Consider the following 18,709-nt stretch of genomic DNA (forward strand, 5'->3'; position numbering starts at 1 on the left):
CTGAGAAAATACCTCCATAAATGTGGCTGTAAGGCATTTTCTTCATTAGTGATTGATGGGAGAGGGCCACGCCCATTGTGAATGGTGCCACCCCTGGGCTGATGGTCCTGGATTCTCTAAGAAAGTAAAGCTGAGCACACCTCAGGGGCAAGCCAGTAAGCAGCATCCTCCACGGCCTCTGCATCAGCTCCTGCCCCCAGGTTCCTGCCCCGCTTGAATTCCTGTCCTGACTTCCTTCAGTGATAGTCGGTCATATGGAAGTGTAAGCCAAATAATACCCTCTCCTCCCCAGCTTGGTCATGGTGTTTTGGTGCAGCAGTAGAAAATGAGAGACACAGCACGGATAACGGATACTTAGGGGTAACTGACACGAAACCACAGAACTTTACCTCTGCCTCAGCCATGTGAACTTGGATTTTTCGGGCTCAGACAGTTTTTGAAAAACTAGATGCCCACTCCAGAGTTATGACATTCAAATGTGTTCTGGAGTCTCGTCCTGAAGTGGTGACTCACCAAGTTCCTAGCAGCCAGCAGGCGCTAGGCATGTTGGTTATGAAGTAGTCACAACCTAGTTCACTAAAGTTACAGGCTGATTCTAGAAACAAGCGAGGAGTTAGGACGTCCCTTGACTTAGCATTTGCGTACAGTACAGTCCAGACACCATTAGGGCTGTCAGAAGGACCCTGGTGAATCAGACATCAATAATCATCAGGGTTGGTTTCTAAGTCTGGAAGCCAGATGCCTTCCCCTTTTCAGTCTCAGGTAAATCAGAGATGAGAGAAAGGTCAGTGATCATACACTAAGGTTAGTGAGTGGCACTCAAACATTAACCCGTGGTTTCTTGAGAAAACGGTGCGAACCCTTTCCCCACGTCTTCACCAGTCTGCTTCTGCCCCCTGCACAGGGGCCTGTGCAGTACACGCCAGTTTCTTCCTTGACCCTGACCCGTCGGCTTTACCTCAGACTTGTTAGTTCTTGCTGCTTGGCTCTGCGGGACTGCATGGGGCTCCAGGCACCAAGCATGGAGACTCCTCAGCCTCGGACCTCTCCACAATCAGGTCACACATGCCTCTGCTCCTTACTGTCTTATGTGACAGGATGCACACCACTAGTTCCAAACACGACTAATTTTATCTTCTGGCCTTAACTATATTTAAAAATGGTGGGAGAATGACCAAAGACGGAAATGAAGGAGGGTCTTGCAGCAGCGCATCTGGAGTAAACAGATATGCATCATCTGAGGCCATTTACCTGAGAGTTGTCACAAATGACACAACAGTCAGCCTGGGCCACTCACAGACATTTCCTAGAGACTCGCCCATGAGAATCTGAGACTGCAAAGTGCCAGGCGGGACGAGCGTTCTGACATTGTCCTGAGCACAGCGAGTTGGGGAGAGGAGTCCACTGCCCTCACTGTACTGCTAACGAGAGACCCAGTGCCAATCTGTCCCAGTGGGTCAGTTGGACCCAGAGACTTCACAGGCAGCAATTGGGCCCCTAAGTGGAGGTCATAAAACTGCTCTGTCAAGTTCAGGGCAGTAACATTTTAGGCCTTTCAAGCTACCTGCCTTCAGGCACACGGACCCCCATCAGTCCTCCTCCAGGCAGTGAACACGGGGCCTGATGATACACCGCGAAGCTTCACTCACAGTAACCGCAGAGGTGGGAGCAGAACCGGTGCGGCCCTCCTCTCCAGCTTCCATGCCAGCCAGCTTCACTTCTTCAAATGCTGTAGCTGCAGGAAGCAAGCCGGCACCTCTGGCTGCATCACAGGGCATGGACTAAACTGTCTTTACCTCCCCTCACATCCACAGTTGTTGTTCACACCCAGTGTTTTTGCCAAGGTCCTACATGGGGTCTTGAACAAGCCATCTCACTGAAGCACTCGGACTTCCCCAACTTCAACAATGGAAGACAGGGTTGCTGGAAACCACCCCAAGTTGCTGGGAACCAGTGACTAATTTGACCTGAAGTTGTGTTTCTCAGAGTCCCTGAAAAGATAAAGTAGGGGTAAAGCCATTGTTCATTTGACTGTGTGGGGCCAAAAGACCCCGTCTCAAAAAGAAAAACAAAAAACAAAAAAACAAAGTCTTGGCTGGGATTTTTCTTTATTTATCATTTTTATAGTCACAGATGTTTAAGTTCTGAGTAATAATTTATAATAATTACATCCAGGGGAAGAAGACAAAGGTGGGAAATGTACAAAAGAGGCTTCAGAAATGAGGTTACTGGAATGTATCCTGGGAGTTAAAACTCAGACCACCACAGACCACTAAGCTAAACATAAGGTTTAGATGTGCTCCATGAAGACTATTAGCCCCAAATACAAAACTCAGCAGTGCCTCAAGCAAAGAATCCACTGTGTTGTCAAGATAAAGAAAGTGCTGTGGCCGGCTGTCTTCAAATGCTTCTGCCCTGCTGTGTCCTACAGACTGCTTATCAACACAGGCACACACAGCAAGTATCTGAAAATCCATCAGCTGCCCAATCTCTGGCTACAGATTTCTTAAACATCTTCCATTTAGCTAATGAGAAAGGACAGTGATTCAGTCTTTTGAATTTTTAAGTTACAAAAATTGAAAAGTATTCACAGAGATCTTGAAAGCACTTTCCAAAAGTATAAACACTATGTGCCTTCCCACCGTGTGTCCCCCGTCTTGACGTCACACAGGACACAGAACTGGCTCTTAGTGTAAATGTGCCCTTGCTGCTGCACTCCTGCAGCCTTAAGAAGGTGGTGTCACAGCTAACAGGGGCCACGTCCTCGCATCAGGCTGGACTGACCATGACTGTGACCATGAGCACAGTCAAGTCAGCTCTCCTTAGACCTTGCTTCCAACACCAGATTCCCCCACAGAGCCTGTCAACCTTCTGTTACTTCTTCCTTGGGGAACCCAAGCTCATTCAATAAATCTCTGCCGGCCGCTCCAGCTTTTGAAGCAAAATGCACTGCTCCCTGTTTAAAGCCGAGGCTCTTCAGGCTTCGGGCATAGTCTGCATAGATGGCAGTGATGAGCTTCTGTAAACCTCAGTTAAGGAACTGAAGAGCACAAGATTGGGGGCGGGGGGGGCGTGGCTCCTCACAGGCTCTGAAACCAGGTGCTCCAGTGGGACCTGGTGGCCATGGGGAGCAGCATGTCACGAGCACAGGCACTTCTTTATGAGGGAGGAAGTGCCTCAGTCTAACCATGATGCACCTTGCCCCAGCTGAGTCCAATGGTTCTTTCAGAGGACTCCAGCCAGCACCCTCAGATTCTCCCACTGCCCACTCTTCTGAGGACTGGAGAATGAGAATGGCAGAGGACAGGACAGAGCCTTGAGCTCACCCTCCCTCCATGTGGGAGTTTCCAGAGACTGGCAGGCAGGCAGGCAGGCAGGCAGAGCAGAGCATGTTTCTAGGGAAGAGACTCCAGACAGCTGGGCACTGACAGCCCTGTTCTGTCATGTTCTGAAAGAGCTGACACCAGACCAACTTCACCAGTGACCTTGCCTAACCTTAGGCTTCAGTTACGTTCTCAGAACATTGATTTAGTTTAGCTTTTTAAAAGAACGAGTATGTACAGAGCTCATAGCCAACATATAGAAAGGAGGCCAAAGGGAGAAGCCCAAGAAAAAGTGCAGTAAGAAAAGGCAGAGCTATGGACACCGGCAGACCTGGGAGCCATATTCACAAGCCCTTTCTTTTTACAACAGACTTCCCCTGGTGACGGCTCGTAGAAATCTGGAGGTCCTGGGCAGAGGCAGCTCACTGTGGCCTCACTGTAGGGCACATCACAAATGCTCTGTCTGATTCTGTATCAGATGCTCACTTGGGTATAGTGTGGGGGGTGATGGGTATTTAATTTTTTAGCCAACATTTTCTAGGTAAACATAAAAAACATTTTCCACAAAATGTCTCATTTTGAAAGAATACCATTTTAAATCGCCAGGACCACATCCCTTCTTGTAAACTCAAACACATATTACAGAATATGAGTGCTTCACTGAGCAGTCCTCGTGCCTCTCCTCTAACCAGCCTGCAGTACAGCAAACCATTCTGGTTTCCTTTCCTCCCCTTCTCCTTCTCTTCTGCATTTGGTGACCCACAACACGGATCTCTCTCAATACTGACGTTACCTTTTCCCACTCAGGACACATGTCCTTGGAAAGGATATCTGTGTCCTCGCTGACTTCAAATGCACCATACTTGAGGCAGGCTTCCACAAACAAGGCAGCTCTATCGAAGTATCTCATACTGGTCAACAGAACAAAAGTGAGTTAGTCCCTAAAAATAAAATACGGAATAAAATGGTTCTCAAAGCCTGTCCTAGGTGGGTGAGGCCAAGCCTGCACTTCTGTGTGGAGCTCTGCACTACACACATTTTCTGTGGAAATGGACAGTCCCAGAGGTGGCCCAATGCCCCTCTGAGCCCTGGATATAAAGAAGAGGAGAGCAGACTTCTCTAAGCACAAGCTTCATGGTGGATACACAGCACTGTGCTAAGGACTTTAAACCACAGTGTTCTAGGACTACGGGGGTTTCTAAGTTAGGCACCCACTGCCCAGTTAAAAAGTCATGTGTCAAACTTGTCTCAGCTTATTGTCTCTGGTTCTTCCACCAGAGTGAGGTGTTCGTGGCGGACACCCCATGTTGGCATACTCTCCAGCCCCTGTGGCTTCTTTCTGCTCAGTACTCTCTCAAGGCTCAATCTTCTCCAACTGTCTAAGACTTCTATATTTTAAATATGCCCTTTATGTTTGGCAAATGTTACAGGCTCTAGGACAAACAACTAATGACAGAGGTGCCCCTGAATGCTTTCGGTTCTTTCTCACGTACCTGAACTGTATCGGTCTCCTTCCACACCATGCCTGGGCACCGCCTCCACTGTCAGAGCATGAGGCACTGAATGGCTCACCCAGCACAGCCTGAGCGGCCAGGGCTCATGTGTCTTACCTGTGAAGTGTCTCTGCCACGCTGACAAAGCAACCCAGAGAGAGGAGGACCAGGAGGGCCTTGGACTTCTGGTTGACTTGTGGAGAACAAAGGTGGTCAACCCACCGCTTCAGAACATCCGCACACTCTTCAGAATTCAACCGAACCTGAGAAAGAGGTCCATGTTGGGACAGAAACATCCTTTACAGAGAAACAAAGTAAGTGTGCTTCTCTGAAACAAACAGCAGGGCTTTGCCCTGTACGCAGCCTGGACTGCTGTGGGACCTGGATGCACCAGACCCCAGCTGACAGGAGTCGCACCAATGCAAGCTCTGTCTTCATAAGCAGCACTAGCTACTACTCGGTCAGAGGGGGAACTGAAAGGAACGGAACATGGAGCAGCTTCACAGGAGGAGAGCAGGACACATCTTAGAAACGCACGCCTACCTTTGCAAGCCATGCTGCCCGGTTCCACTCGCCATACGTCTGCAGGTAGCGACAGGCGTCCGCAGCCTTGTCTATCAGGCAGAGTAACTGAACGCCCTCTGGAAGACAGAAGGACAGTCACCTGACCCTGCAGTGCTCTCTTTAACAAATCATTAAAAAGTGAAGCCACATTTGACTTGAGACTTGCATTTTTATTTAAGGTGAGCACACTTAATTATGTCAAATGGTATTCAACCTGGACAATGGGAAGCCACTAAACTAAATGTTAAAATAAAGCACTGGACAGTGCTCTATGTTACCCTCCACAGTAGTAAGCATGGACACCAGGGTAGTAAGCATGAACACATCCTAGAGCATGATTTGGGATGGTGCAGCTCGCCCAGGACTGCAGGACCTAGGTCCACTGTCACTGCAATCAGCGACGCCTTCTTCTATGCTTCAAATAAGCCCCGCTAACGTGACTGGCCATCCTACGAGCAGCGCTCTTTTCTGCAGCATACATAAAGGGACAGTCTCTAACAGCCCAGCCCAGCACAGAGATGCAGACGCAGTGCCTTACCTGCCAGCTTGCCATTGGCGATCATATTGGTTGCTACCAGCTTAATTGTGCTCTGAGAAGGGCCTGAGGAGGTGACGGTGGTGACCAAGCAAGCTTTCAGCGAGTCACAGTAGTAGTGCTGGTTATCTGCACTTGTCTCCAGCAGCAGCTGCACGGCCCTGTCTGTCTAGGGACAGAAATGTCTCCTTTAGCTACGGGAAGGTTTTCTTCCACCAGAGAAAGTTGTAATGTGGGATGTCGGAGTCTACAGCCTGCAGGCAACACTCCCTTTGGACACTCCCTTTGCTCCTGTATGTTCTATCAGTCAATGTGGAAGATGCTGCTCTGTGAGTGGAACAGAAGCTACAGCTGCAGTAAGCTAGCTGCAGTGTGCACCTCACAAGCTCTGACACTGTTAAAGCCTAAGTATGTGCAAAGGCCATGCTTTCAAGTGTGCACATACACACGGATGTGTAGGGGAGAGTGTGAGCGTCGTGTGTAACAATGCTGTGAAATGTTCATCAACTAGCAACTCCACGAAGCACCAGAACTGACATACCTGGCCCAACAGCAGGAGCTGGTCAGTGCATTTCCTTGTGTGATCATAAGTTGACCGTTTTACTTCCTGTAGATTAACTCTTTCTAGCTGAAATTTCTAAAATAGGAAAGGAGGAGGAGGCAGAAGAAGAAAGAAAAAGAAAGAAAAAAGGAAGGAAGAAAATTTAATTTAGATCACATTTCTTAGGTCAAGTAGAAAAACTGATTTATTGAAAATTGAAGTGAGCTAATTAAAATTAACTTTCCATGGTAAAAACTTTAAGATACAAATCAAGACTGTTTTAATAAAAAATTTCATATGGATTAAAATTTGGTGTTTATAAGCTTTCAGAGAAGCAGGCCTTTCTCATACAGATATGATACAATGCTAATTTCTAGGATGTGGACTGAAGGCTGGCTCGAAAGTCTCCCAAGTTTAAGATACTCGGGAAAACTTCAATAACAAAGGCAGCATCTATGAAACGTCTTTGTCTAGAAGCAGCAGCACCTGGAAGTAGGCGTTTTCACAGAGCACATCGTAGCAGATGTCCAGAGGGTTATTCAGCTTGTCCTTAGGAGCACCGTCCTTTGTAACCACTGTGTCCCCAGACTTGGCTTGGGACAGGCTGTGCAGGTAGTGGGCCGCCACTGTCCAGAAGTGCAGCTCTGACTCATCGCCGTAAAGCCTGGAAGAGGAGAGCAGGGCCTCTGTGAATTCGCTCTCCAGGCCTGAGCAGGCTGCCTGGAGTGGTGTCACCAGCAACAGTGTTCCACTTCAGAGTGCGCCAGGGAAATCACAAAGCAGTGAGCCCTCTAGCCTAGTTACTGGGTTCCCAAGAGCACAAGGCCTGACCACACAGAGCCCTTCACATCCAACAGCTCTATAGGCCTGGTTTGCCAATAGCATTGTGTTTGGGCATCAGCTTCACAGTAAGAGTTTCTGGATAAAGTGTCAAAACAATCTGCTACTTGTTCTCTGGAACATGGCGGGAAATGTCTTCACGACTCTGCTGAGCACTGGGTAAGTATGGCTATCAGCATGTTTATAAATACACAGTTTGCAGCTCTTATTTTAAAAGCTGCCTATAGGTGAAGGCCTTGCGGCACAGAAAGCCCAGATCTCATCTGAGATGTAGCTGGACTTGCTGGGTTATATTAGTGCTCGTAAACCAGACTGTAAGTCACATCTAAAAGAGGAGCTTAGAGTTTCAAATCATGTTTAGTTCTAACTTTTACAAAGCCTCAATAAAACGAGTTAACCTGAAATTATCGTTAAATTCAGCATTCCATATCCGAGAACATTACCTGGAAACGAGCAGACACCTCTGCAGGAGAGTGAATTCAGGATCAAGCAGGAGTTTCTTTATGTCGCTGCAGACAGGAACCCAGACAAAGGTAGGACAAACATTTCCAGCCAAACAAAAAGCAAAGAGAAGTAACAATACAAGTTACAGGAGCAGTTACTTGGTCTTGGCTCCCAACTTCACAATCACCTCTGCTGTGTAGTCTTGCAAAGTTTACCTGACTACAAGAATAAGCATGTCATTATCGACAGCCTTCTTAAAGCCTACAGTTTCCCAATTAAATACAAATGCTAAATTTTGGAAACTGGAGAAAAGTGATCAATTATTTGAAACTGTCATTAGCCAGGTAGTATAACTTTTTCAAGATTATGATGATGATGACGACAATGACGATGATAACGATGGTTATAATATGTGGCAGAGTCCAGATTGCAAAAACATGCTCTAGAGAACCAAGAACTTCATGTAGACCCCTATTTTTCTCCTCCCCTTGCTATATCATTCTTAGTATTTACTTTTAAATGCTCATGGCTCTAAGAAACATCAACTTCTTAGCCAGAATTGTGCACTCACAGACCTGGCACAGGCTGTTTCAGAGTCACCTGCCTATGTCCTCTAGCACAGCTCCATGAGACGCTCACAATGGAGCCTCACTACATAGAGCTTCTACTGTGTCAGAGCTGGAAACTGGATGGAGACCAATACCCTCTCTGTGAGATGATTAAGACAGTCCTTCTAGCAAACTAGGCTACAAAGAAGAACAAACCTATGTCAAGGGATGGACTGTGGGCCACTAACACTTAGAAAAATAACGTTTGGTTTTAAAAAGTCAGTTATGTGTGTTACTTTCCGGTGTTCTTACCTTCTATGAAACACAGTTACTTACTTAGACAATGCATACAACTGTTCTTGAAGGAGAGTCTTTATTTCTTCATTTTCTGGATAATCACTGCGCAAAAAAAAAGTCTGAATCATTCATTGTCTCTGCAATTACTTGTATTTCTTTACTGAAAGAAGTTGAATTAATAAGAACTTAACCTTTTTATACCCTCTGGTTAAAAATCTGGCTACAGATCAAAGTAGTAACCATGAGTCTGAGACTCACTGACCGTTTCCTTGGCTGACTTCGCATTACTGAATAGAAACAAGGAAATGAATAAAGAAAACCTCAGGTCTCCAAAAGAGGAGAAAATGGGTTCGCTGGCTCTAAGAACTATCAGGTCTGGATTGCTTTGAACAAAGAGCCTACAATGAACAATGACCAGTGATTCATTCCCTCCTCTCTATAGAATGGGCATGGTAGTTCTTAGGCAACAGATATTTATTGCCTTAAAATTAACAACCACAACAAAACTCTCATCCCACACCAACCTGTACATCACATAGAATAAGTTCAGTAACTGTAGAATTAATTAATAATTGCTACTGTGTTTCTGTGATGGCTTTTTTGAAGTGTGGTAGACACTGACTTATAACACACTTCTGACTCTGCCTGTCCTTGAGCCTCCAGCATCTCTCGGCCGTCTGCACATTCATTCTTTCCCTCTACGATGATGCACCTGTGTGATGACTACCCAGCCCTGAGAGCATCCTATGACCCTGCAGCTCCTCACTGACCCATTCTTCCACAGAGGCCTCACAGTGGTGCAGACAGGGGCAGAAAAAAATCCTTAGTGTCTTTGCCTTTGCTTGGATTGGTTTTAAGGCTTCCTTCTTTTCTGGACTGCGATCCCTGAGAAAATTATGCAAGCAAATCAAAACCGAAGCAACTTACATGTGAGAAATGTCCAGAGAATATCGTCCATTCCAAGGCTGGTGTAGTAGGAAGGCTTTCAAGGCAAGGGCGGCCCTTGGAACAAGGAGGTATGGGCACCACACTGGCTCTAGACAGCAAAGGAGCTTCTCAATAAAACGAACTTTATACCTCAACAACGTCTCAGCTACAGACTGATTACATGGCAGTCAGCAGAGAGCAACGCCTAAACCCAGTGTGACCGGGAGTCTACTCCAGAGTAGAGATTCTCTGCACTTGGTGTGATCGATTAGTACATCCTCTTTCTCCCTTTTAAAGTGAGGGATCTGTGATGGACAAAGCTCTGCACTGTGAATGAGAGGCTCGACGTCATGACCCAACACACACAAAGTTCGTTTAAAGAGAATTAAAAGCAATTGCATTTACCTGCAATACTTTTACCACTGCATCTGTTTTTCTGAGACTATTAAACTAACATGGTCCACCCACCCTTTAGGAAGGGGTTGGGGGCCCTCTGACGTCTGGCACTCCCAGGAGGCTTTTTATGAAGTCTTTTGGACACAGGGATAACTTCCTACAGGCAGGACACTACGAAACGAGCAAGAGCCAGCTGTTTCTAATACATTCCGGTGGAAAGAAACAGGACCAAAGGCGCTACTGCCTGCCAGCCAAGGTCAGCATCTCTCTCCACTGGGTTCCCCACCTTTGACCCACTGCCCAGGGCCCATTGGCTTTCACTCCCTGGTCCTTTCCAGCTCCCATGGAGCCTTTCCTTCCTGTCCCTTGAACAGATACAGTGAGCTAAAATGGCCCAAATGTATGAGAGACTGTGCCATCTGATATGCAGGATACCTACGAGTTACATGTGTAGTCACTGAGCACCTGAAAGGTGGCTAATGCGAAGACAGAATGAATGACTTAACAAGTCCTGATAGTTGACTTGGTCCTTAGGTCACTTTGGAGTAGAACTGGAGGGACTCAGACGCATAGCTATTGCTCACATGAAACATTACAAAATCCAAACAGGGCTCAAATATTTCTGCCGAAAAGCTGTCCTCTGAATTACAGCTGTCCCAACTTACTTTGTAATACCAACAAGATCTTAAGAACTTCTTTAAAAAGATAAAAATATCAATAGTAATTATTAATAAAGAGTATACCTGAAATGATAATTTTTATATATGTAAGTTAATAGAAGCAATGTTGTTTAGCAAATATGATTCTATGTGTCAAAAAATTAAACGGAAGGGGTTGAGGATTTAGCTCAGTGGTAGAGCGCTTGCCTAGGAAGCGCAAGGCCCTGGGCTCGGTCCCCAGCACAAAAAAAAAAAACCAAAAAAAAAAAAAAAAAAAAAAAAAAAAAATTAAACGGGATAACTTGTGTACAGGCTTCTCAACCTGAGAGGCAGACAGGGTGAGAAAGGCTTACTACTACTCTTCCACACCTCAGAGCTTCACTGCTGACTCAATAAAAGCCCTAAAACACCATCACTATTTTAACATTCTATTTTTCTGGTTCAGCCAGTATCACTAGAGACTGAACATTTGTACTTCTTTTCTTAATATAAGTACAAATTTTAAGTATGATGTAAACCCTGGTCCACAGCTACAGTATAAAAGATCAACATGATGGACTCCAGTTCTGTAATCAGTTTAGTTTAGAACTCATTCAAGTGATGATAGAGCTTTTTAGATTCAAATTATAAATCAAAAGAAAAAAAAACTTCAAATACTTAGATTGCACTTATCTACTTCTTAACCTAGAACTAGCAATTGTTTTTGCTTTGTTTTGTTTTTTAAACATCCCTCTGACATTCCCTCAAGTTCCTTGGTCATTCAGTTTAAAGTGTTTGCCTGCCTCGGTGAGGAGGTCCTGACACCTCTCAGAGCTGACAGATGACTCAAGATCGAGTATGGGAATGGGAATGCAACAAGCTGCTTCCACTTCCCCTGAGGGCTGCCATGGCCGCAGAGAAGTGACAAGCACAGCACAGGAAAGGTTCAGCACCCACCACCAGCAGCAGGGCGCCGGCCACTCCAGGGGGGCGTAGGGAGCAGCTTACAACACCCCAGTCTCTCAGGTGCCAAACAGCAATCGCCTCTGCCAAGCACAGGCGGAACTGAATCAGCAAATGAGTAAACGAGGCTCTCAAGACATTCTCTGCAAATGGTCACCAGGAGTGTCATGGAGGATACGCCCAGAGGACACTTGGAGACAGGAGGATCAGAACCACTCTGAGTAAGCCACTGGGTGGGAATGCTTACGATCTTCTCACCTCTTCTTTAGGAAAAAGAAGTCATGCACGGAGGTCTTTTTTCTTTAAACTATATTTTAAAACCAAACAAAACCAAACACTCCTCAAAACAATCACACAAGTACCCAGTTTAGCTTTGGATGATCACATTGGTCAGACAGGCCTCAAATGTCACAGTGCACAGTGGATTTCCCTGATACACAGTGGGATGCGTGAAGCTTATTACGGAAAAGTGAGTCGATTCACGCTTGCTTTCCAAGAGTTCTCTGAAATGAAGCGGCAGCTGCTGTCTCTGCAGAGGATCACACCCTGTGGCAGCAAGCTCCCTCTCAGGAGTCCCTCTCAGGAGTGTGCCTTACCTACTAACTCCTGCTCATCCATCCTGAAACACGTAGACTTCATGGACATCTCCAGGACTCGGATGCACCCGTCATCAGATGCCAAGATCACCTTATCTGACGTGCACCAGTCCACATCCAAAATCCGAAAGGTCACATTCCTTCCACTTCTTAAACTGCTCACCATCTGAACCTGTGAGAATGAGTGACAGAAAATAAAGCTGTTTACCATTCTGGATTAAATGGTCAGAGACTGGGTGACAGAGGCCCAGAGTATATCTGCAAATGAACAGCCGCTAGCAGCCCATCCCCACATGCAGACTACTCTACAGGCCTCAACCACAGCGATGACACCGAAGAGTCCACCAATTATCTGCCACGCTGTCTCGCTTACAACAGAATACTCTGAGAGCAAAGTTCTCTAACAAATAATTTCTCATAAGGAGCTGGACATACTTGCTGGAGACTGTACTTTCAGACAGAGTGGGAAAGACAGCCAGTTCCTGGGCTGACTGCTCCCCTCGATCCACTGGCAGGCTGCAGAGCTGCGCCTACCTCTTTGGTATCCCACACTTCAGCGCCATCGTTATACATTGCTATTAGCTTCTGGTTTCCCTTGCCGGGGGCAAAGCGAATCTTCCTCACCCAACTTCTGTGTGTGGGTATTCCTCTGAGGACAAAGAAATAAAAATACCAACAGGACATAAAATGACACTCAGTGTGTGCACTACTTATGATCAGGTGTGGGATGGGAGTAGCACTTCACATTCTCGGGAGTCACTTTTGACAGGTAGGGCTGCATCAATATCTGCTGGGGAAGACCCCAGGGCCTCTGCAGGGCTGAACCAGGGTCTCTGTGACTGACCAGAGCTGGCTCATGACCAGTCAGTCTTCCTCCAAAGGTCAGGTGTCAAAGCTCCAATTCCCACTCATGCTTACTGGTCCTATTTACAACTGAACAAAGGTTTCTCTTGGCTCTTACCTGGATACTCTGCCTTTCAAATCCCAGAAGTTTAAATTTCCATCCATATCTCCAAGCACTAATGTATCCCCTTTCCAAGCGATGCAGGTAATGCTGCCCATGCTACCCTAGAAGCAAGAGCAACAAAACCACCCATGAACTTCTCTGCTGAGTCATCACGAGGACAGAACGTTTCCCTGCAATGATCACAGTGAAGTAATAAAAACATTACTTATAAATGCTCACTTTAGCGTGCCTGCCATCATATACTAAAACTTTCAACTCTGAAAGAGCCTCAGCATATCAGGTCAACTGTGCTGAAACAGGATATTTCAGTTTGATGGACATTCAGTCATCTAAACTACTGCTACAGAGAAGACATGTCTTTTAGGAAGAAATGCTTTAGGAAAAGGAAAATTCCAGAAAGGCAAAAATAAAACAAAATACCCCAAAACAAAAAACTGCAGTCTAGAGCACCATCTCTAATTATCTCTTTATTAAAGGTTAATAAATTTACTCCAAGGGAAACTCAATGACCCTCATAACTAGCTATGTAATGGTTTCTCTACAGGAAAAAAAGACTGAGAACTTTGCTGACACGCTATTGTGAGAGGGGAGTGTAGAGGGAGAACAGGCCATCCAGCAGAGTTGCTGGGTGGGTTGGGGCCCAAGTGCTTATACTCTGGCATCAGACCACGCTGCCAGGCTTGTGTCCCAGCTCTTGACAGGGCGTGTCTACTTAACCCTTCTGTGTCCTGGGCCTACTGTTGGTGGAGTCAGGTGCTGGTATAAATCTATAAAGCTAAAGCTTGAGAAGCAATGTCTGCCACACTGTAAACACAGTTCACGTCAGAATTAAATAATGCTGCTACTCACTGTCTCTCCACTCATGAAAAGAAACCTTGCTTTGTAATTACAGAACAATGAAAATATTCAAGAGGGTCTCTACAGTTAGGCCAAGATTGTGCCAATGGTTGACAAAATTACCAACTGCCTCTCTAAATACTACACAATCCTGGTAATATCCCAAAACTAAAACAAACAAACAAACAAACAAACAAATAAAAGGCCTAACAGAGTAAAAAAAAAAAACCTCAATATTGCAATAAACTTAACAACAACAACAACAACAAAACTTACACTAAGTACATGAGACTCTGTGCAATGCTCTCAGATCTTAGTTCCATTTTTCTGAAATTTGAATGGGATGTTTAAGAAGAGTTTGCCTTTAAGTTTACTTTGTCTTGAATACGTTCACATTTTTAACCTTAGTTTTCTTTTCACACTTAAAAATGAGATTATATTAAATTAATCTACAAATTAGTGTTGCTGTGTTAATGCAACTGTGTGGACATGCAGACGCCCTCCTGCAGGGCTGAGGGAGTAGAGCCCTTGGGGATGGAGAGGTGCTTCTGCAGGGCCTGCTGTGCATCCCCTGTGGGTCCCTCTACTCTCTGTGGTGCTCCTTGCTCACTGCTGCAGCTGCTGTGCTGCCCGCATGCCAGGCAGGATTCTCTCCATTTCCAAGATGAAGGCAGTCACCATGGATACACACAGTTTAAAACATGCTGAGCTTTCTCCTTTTACCATTCTATATACTTCACAGTTTGGGGGCCAACTTCCAGAATGAAAATTTCAGCTCAAAATTAGTGTTTAGAGCCTTGCATTTGAAAGAACAATAAAGAAAATAGTGGGTTGAAACAAACAAACAAACAAACAAACAAACACCCTTTCTTCTACATACTATATTATAGCCACTGGAAAAATGTCAGCTTCAGAAAGAACAACAAACCAAAACCAGTTCTCACACAGTATATAGATATCCATCCTCCCTTAAACATAAGCCAGTCCCACTGGACGCAGCTTACTAACAGTCACATTTCTTCAAAGACTTGATTCATTTGAAACAAAAGAATTTAGCAGAGTAAAGAGAGTCTTTGTGCCCTCACTTTAAGACCCCACAGAACAGAAGTGCCACCTCCTGACTGTGTGCCGTGGCTGCCTCCGAAGGCATTTATAAGAGTACCCATGTCCAGAGATCAGTGCCTGGATGGGAAAGCCACCAAGCCTGCCAATCCAAGTTTTATACCTGGGATCCATATGGTGGAAAGAAAGGAGTGAGTGCTACAAGTTGTCCTGTGACTACAACAAGACACTGTAAATAATAATGTAATAAATTAAGAAACGAATACTCATGGCCAAAGTTCAAAGCTTTTTCTTTGGTTTAGTTGGAAGGACTGGTGTTGTGTTCTAACCTCAGTGTGAAGCAACTGGAAAGTGAAGAGAGCAAACTATTAGTAGGTGACTCTGTAAGAGCCCAGAGGACATCTTCCTACAAGAGGAGCTATGTGGAGGCTAAGGGTGGACAATGGGGTCCCAACCTTTAGCAGCATTTCTTGGTATACATTTAGAGTTACTTTCCTATTATAAACATCAAACATCAATTTCCCACATCCATATTGAAAATGTAAGCAATATCAGATGTCCTCAAAAATAGTTACTACTAAGTCCTAGATATGACTTATTCTATGCTACGGTATGAAGATTATGATATTAACTTTGACTTTAGAATAATGGTTTTAAATGAACGCCTTCAATTCTGTGTTAACAGGAGCACTTGGTAGCTAACCTCTAAAGAACCCTCATCCTTTCAAAGGCCCCAGGAGCCACTTCCCACAGTAAAGTAGGACTGATCCAAGGACCAACAGCAGACTGTAAATGTGACAGGGCATCATTTCTGAAAGTAGGCCATGTGACCTAGCTCTCCTAACTCACTCACTTGAGAACTCGGTTGCCAAGATGGGAGGTGACACAAGGAGTACTTGAAGAAGCACTTGGCTCTGACAACCCACAGCTTTAACTTTAAAAAGCTTCTTGACAGCACCACCTTGGAGCGGAGAAACATGATGGCCAGCTTTTGTGTAAACACAGGAGAGGGTCCTCTGGGAAGAGGGAACCTCAACTGAAAACATGGCTCCAGCAGGCTGCCTGTTATAAATTTTCTTTATTGACGTGGTATGTCCCACTGTGAGCAGTGCCATCCCTGGCCAGGAGGTCCTGGGTTGTGTAAGGATGCAGGCAGAGCACGTCACAGGGAGCAGCTAATAAGCAACATTCCTTCACGGCCTCTGCTTCGGCTCTTGCCCTGACTTCCCTCAGTGGTAATACTGAGTGTGACTTGAGAGGCATAGGACGACACAAGTCCTTTCCTCCCTCAGATACAGCCATGGCATTTATCACATAGCAACAGAGACCCTCACTGAGATGTCTCTCTGGCCCATTTAACTTTAAATGACCTCAGCTAGTCAAGATCCTTACTGAGACACTTTTAATAGGTTTTCTATTAGAACATCTATTCTTAGATGAAACCTTAAATATGCATTGTTTGAAATCCCCTTTAATGCCTCCATTTAATTATAATATATATTAGTTAATGGTTTATTAATTCATTTATTAAGAGCAATCTGTAAGATGTGTGCTGATGTCAATTATTAACTACAATTGATTCTACAAAGCCAAAATAAGACACCTACAAATGAGTAAATATTAATACCACTATACTCACAATCGTATTAGAATTATTTCAAACTAACCAATGGAAATGTTCAGACTAGAAATAGGACAGCTGCCATGACAGCCATGAACCTTCCTGTCCTCAGTTTCATAAGCAAACAGGTAACTCCTATGGCGTGCCATGGTGGTAAGACGGGACCACACATGCGGTCTAGGATCACGGTGGCTATGTCACTCTGCAGTATATGAACTTGGTATGGACCAAGTTAGTCTGCAGTAACCTCTCCCTGAATAGTAACATTTATTGTATTAGGCTTAACTATGTCTTCACTGGATATGGATAAACGAGATCCCTGGTCACACTCCTGACAGAGGTGTCCTGAGGATGACACTCACATCTGGTGGAATCCGAGCACTGTCTTTCACAGAATTTCCTTCGACAGTGAGATGATAAACTTGGCCATCGTTGTCAGTGAACACAAAATGTTCCCGAGCGGAGATGTTCTGACTGAGTTCAGACTTACTTTCTGCCTCCTGTAATAAACTTAAGGCAGAGAAGAAAGATAAGTTTTCCCTAGGGTGACACCCATTACTACCCACTGTTTAGATGCATTTACAGGAGGTCCAAGAGCATTTAAACCCCTCTTGAGTGTTCCCAGGACATTTTCTGGGGAGGTGACTGTCTCTGCCCACATCAGAGCTCGTTTGTTTCAGCTAAAGGTGCTGACTTGATCACACTCGGGGCCGCTGACAGGTCAGCAGCTCTGCGTTTTACTGACAACACTGAGCACAGGGACAGCAACTGTGCTTCAGTCGTCTGGGCCTGCCAGGTTCTCTGCCAGGACACAGGCAGCACAAAGGTGCACCAACAGGGGCAGGGCCTCGTACCTGATCACAGATGATTCAACGGCTCCCAGCTCTGCATCCGAGACCACAGTCTGGCGGGCCATGGCCTCCCGGGTGGCTAGCTGCTTCTTTCTCAGGCTCTTCAGGTTGTGAGACGGTGACCACTCCTGCACAGCACAGACAGACATGCCAGGCTCCCTTCCACCAAAGTCTGCTTAGAGTAGCCAGGCACAGCTACTTATGATCAGCACACAATTGGCTTTCAAGCAAGGACATCATTTACAGGCAACTGTCTAGGATTAAGTTTTCATGTTTTCTCGAATCCCACTGTAGTCCTGTGCACTCCCACCCACGTAGGATGAGAGAATCGAGCTTGCCCATCAGGCCCGTCCTCAGGCATAGGCGCTCACACAGCCAGCCGCTCACTTCCGTGATTATTCTCACGCCTCCACCTATTCTAATGAGCTTAGTCAAATATTGTCTCATGTAAAAGTTCCTTTTTAAGGTTTAATTTATATGTGTGTGTTTTGCTTGTGTATGTTACAGACCACATGCGTGATCAGACTGAGTTGTGAGCCACCACATGGGTGCTGAGCTACGTGTCCAGTGGTCACTGCACACGTGGATATTCTAGGACAGTCTTCCTTTCTTCTGTCACGCTTCAGCTGTAGGAAATGTCCTCCTCCTGCCTTGCAGTGCTGGGATGTCAGGGCGTGGTCAATTCTCATACGCATGAGAATCTAATTTACAGAAACAGTGCTGTCTTACACACCACCCTGTTTCTTATTGTTTCTATTTTCCTTCACTAAAGTTGACTAACTGTGGGGAGCAGGTGTGGCGGCAGTCCCAGGATGGCGCCCGGGACTGCAGCTAAGTCTCATGACAGCACCTGACTTCCTCACACACTTGAAACTAGCCACATCCATTGTGAGATCTGCGCAGGTGCACCATGACGCAAGATCAGGCCATGTGACGTGGACCTATGAACTGAGATTACGCAGTCTGGACTGAGGAGGCAGAGTTGAGGGAAGATATAAGGGACTGTGCTCAGGGGCTGAGAAGGAGAGAGAGAAGAAAAGAAAGGAGAGATTGCTGCTTGCATGCAGAAAGAAAGGTTCCTGAATAAACTGCTCCTTTCTGCAGGATGGAGACAGAGAAGACAAATAACTTTTGTCTAGAGGGACAAAGGGACTAGTGAGAGGTCCAAGGGAAAAGGGAAGGGGTGTGTGTGTGTTTAACATACAATGTGTACTTGTATGTGTACTTAAAAATAAAAGATGAGACTGTTTCCTTACCCTGACTACT

The 18,709-nt window shown here is 45.6% G+C and overlaps 1 protein-coding gene across 2 annotated transcripts in view; it reads right to left on the reverse strand.

Annotated features, from left to right (window-relative positions):
* Positions 1-2,089: 2,089 nt before the first annotated feature.
* The window catches only part of Wdr11 (WD repeat domain 11), a 44,826-nt gene continuing 28,206 nt past the window's right edge, over positions 2,090-18,709 (reverse strand). For both annotated transcript variants that reach the window (XM_032892480.1, XM_032892481.1), the window contains exons 15-29: positions 17,447-17,571; positions 16,955-17,102; positions 13,067-13,173; positions 12,640-12,754; positions 12,106-12,277; positions 9,513-9,621; positions 8,625-8,687; positions 7,740-7,805; positions 6,943-7,120; positions 6,457-6,552; positions 5,919-6,084; positions 5,360-5,457; positions 4,934-5,079; positions 4,155-4,234; positions 2,090-3,021 (exon numbers count right to left, since the gene is read on the reverse strand). In XM_032892480.1, the coding sequence (XP_032748371.1) occupies positions 2,864-3,021; positions 4,155-4,234; positions 4,934-5,079; positions 5,360-5,457; positions 5,919-6,084; positions 6,457-6,552; positions 6,943-7,120; positions 7,740-7,805; positions 8,625-8,687; positions 9,513-9,621; positions 12,106-12,277; positions 12,640-12,754; positions 13,067-13,173; positions 16,955-17,102; positions 17,447-17,571 (1,827 nt within the window). In that variant the 3' untranslated portion in view covers positions 2,090-2,863. The remainder of the gene's footprint in view (positions 3,022-4,154; positions 4,235-4,933; positions 5,080-5,359; positions 5,458-5,918; positions 6,085-6,456; positions 6,553-6,942; positions 7,121-7,739; positions 7,806-8,624; positions 8,688-9,512; positions 9,622-12,105; positions 12,278-12,639; positions 12,755-13,066; positions 13,174-16,954; positions 17,103-17,446; positions 17,572-18,709) is intronic.

Source organism: Rattus rattus, chromosome 2, assembly GCF_011064425.1.
Source record: "Rattus rattus isolate New Zealand chromosome 2, Rrattus_CSIRO_v1, whole genome shotgun sequence".
Lineage (NCBI taxonomy): Eukaryota > Metazoa > Chordata > Mammalia > Rodentia > Muridae > Rattus > Rattus rattus.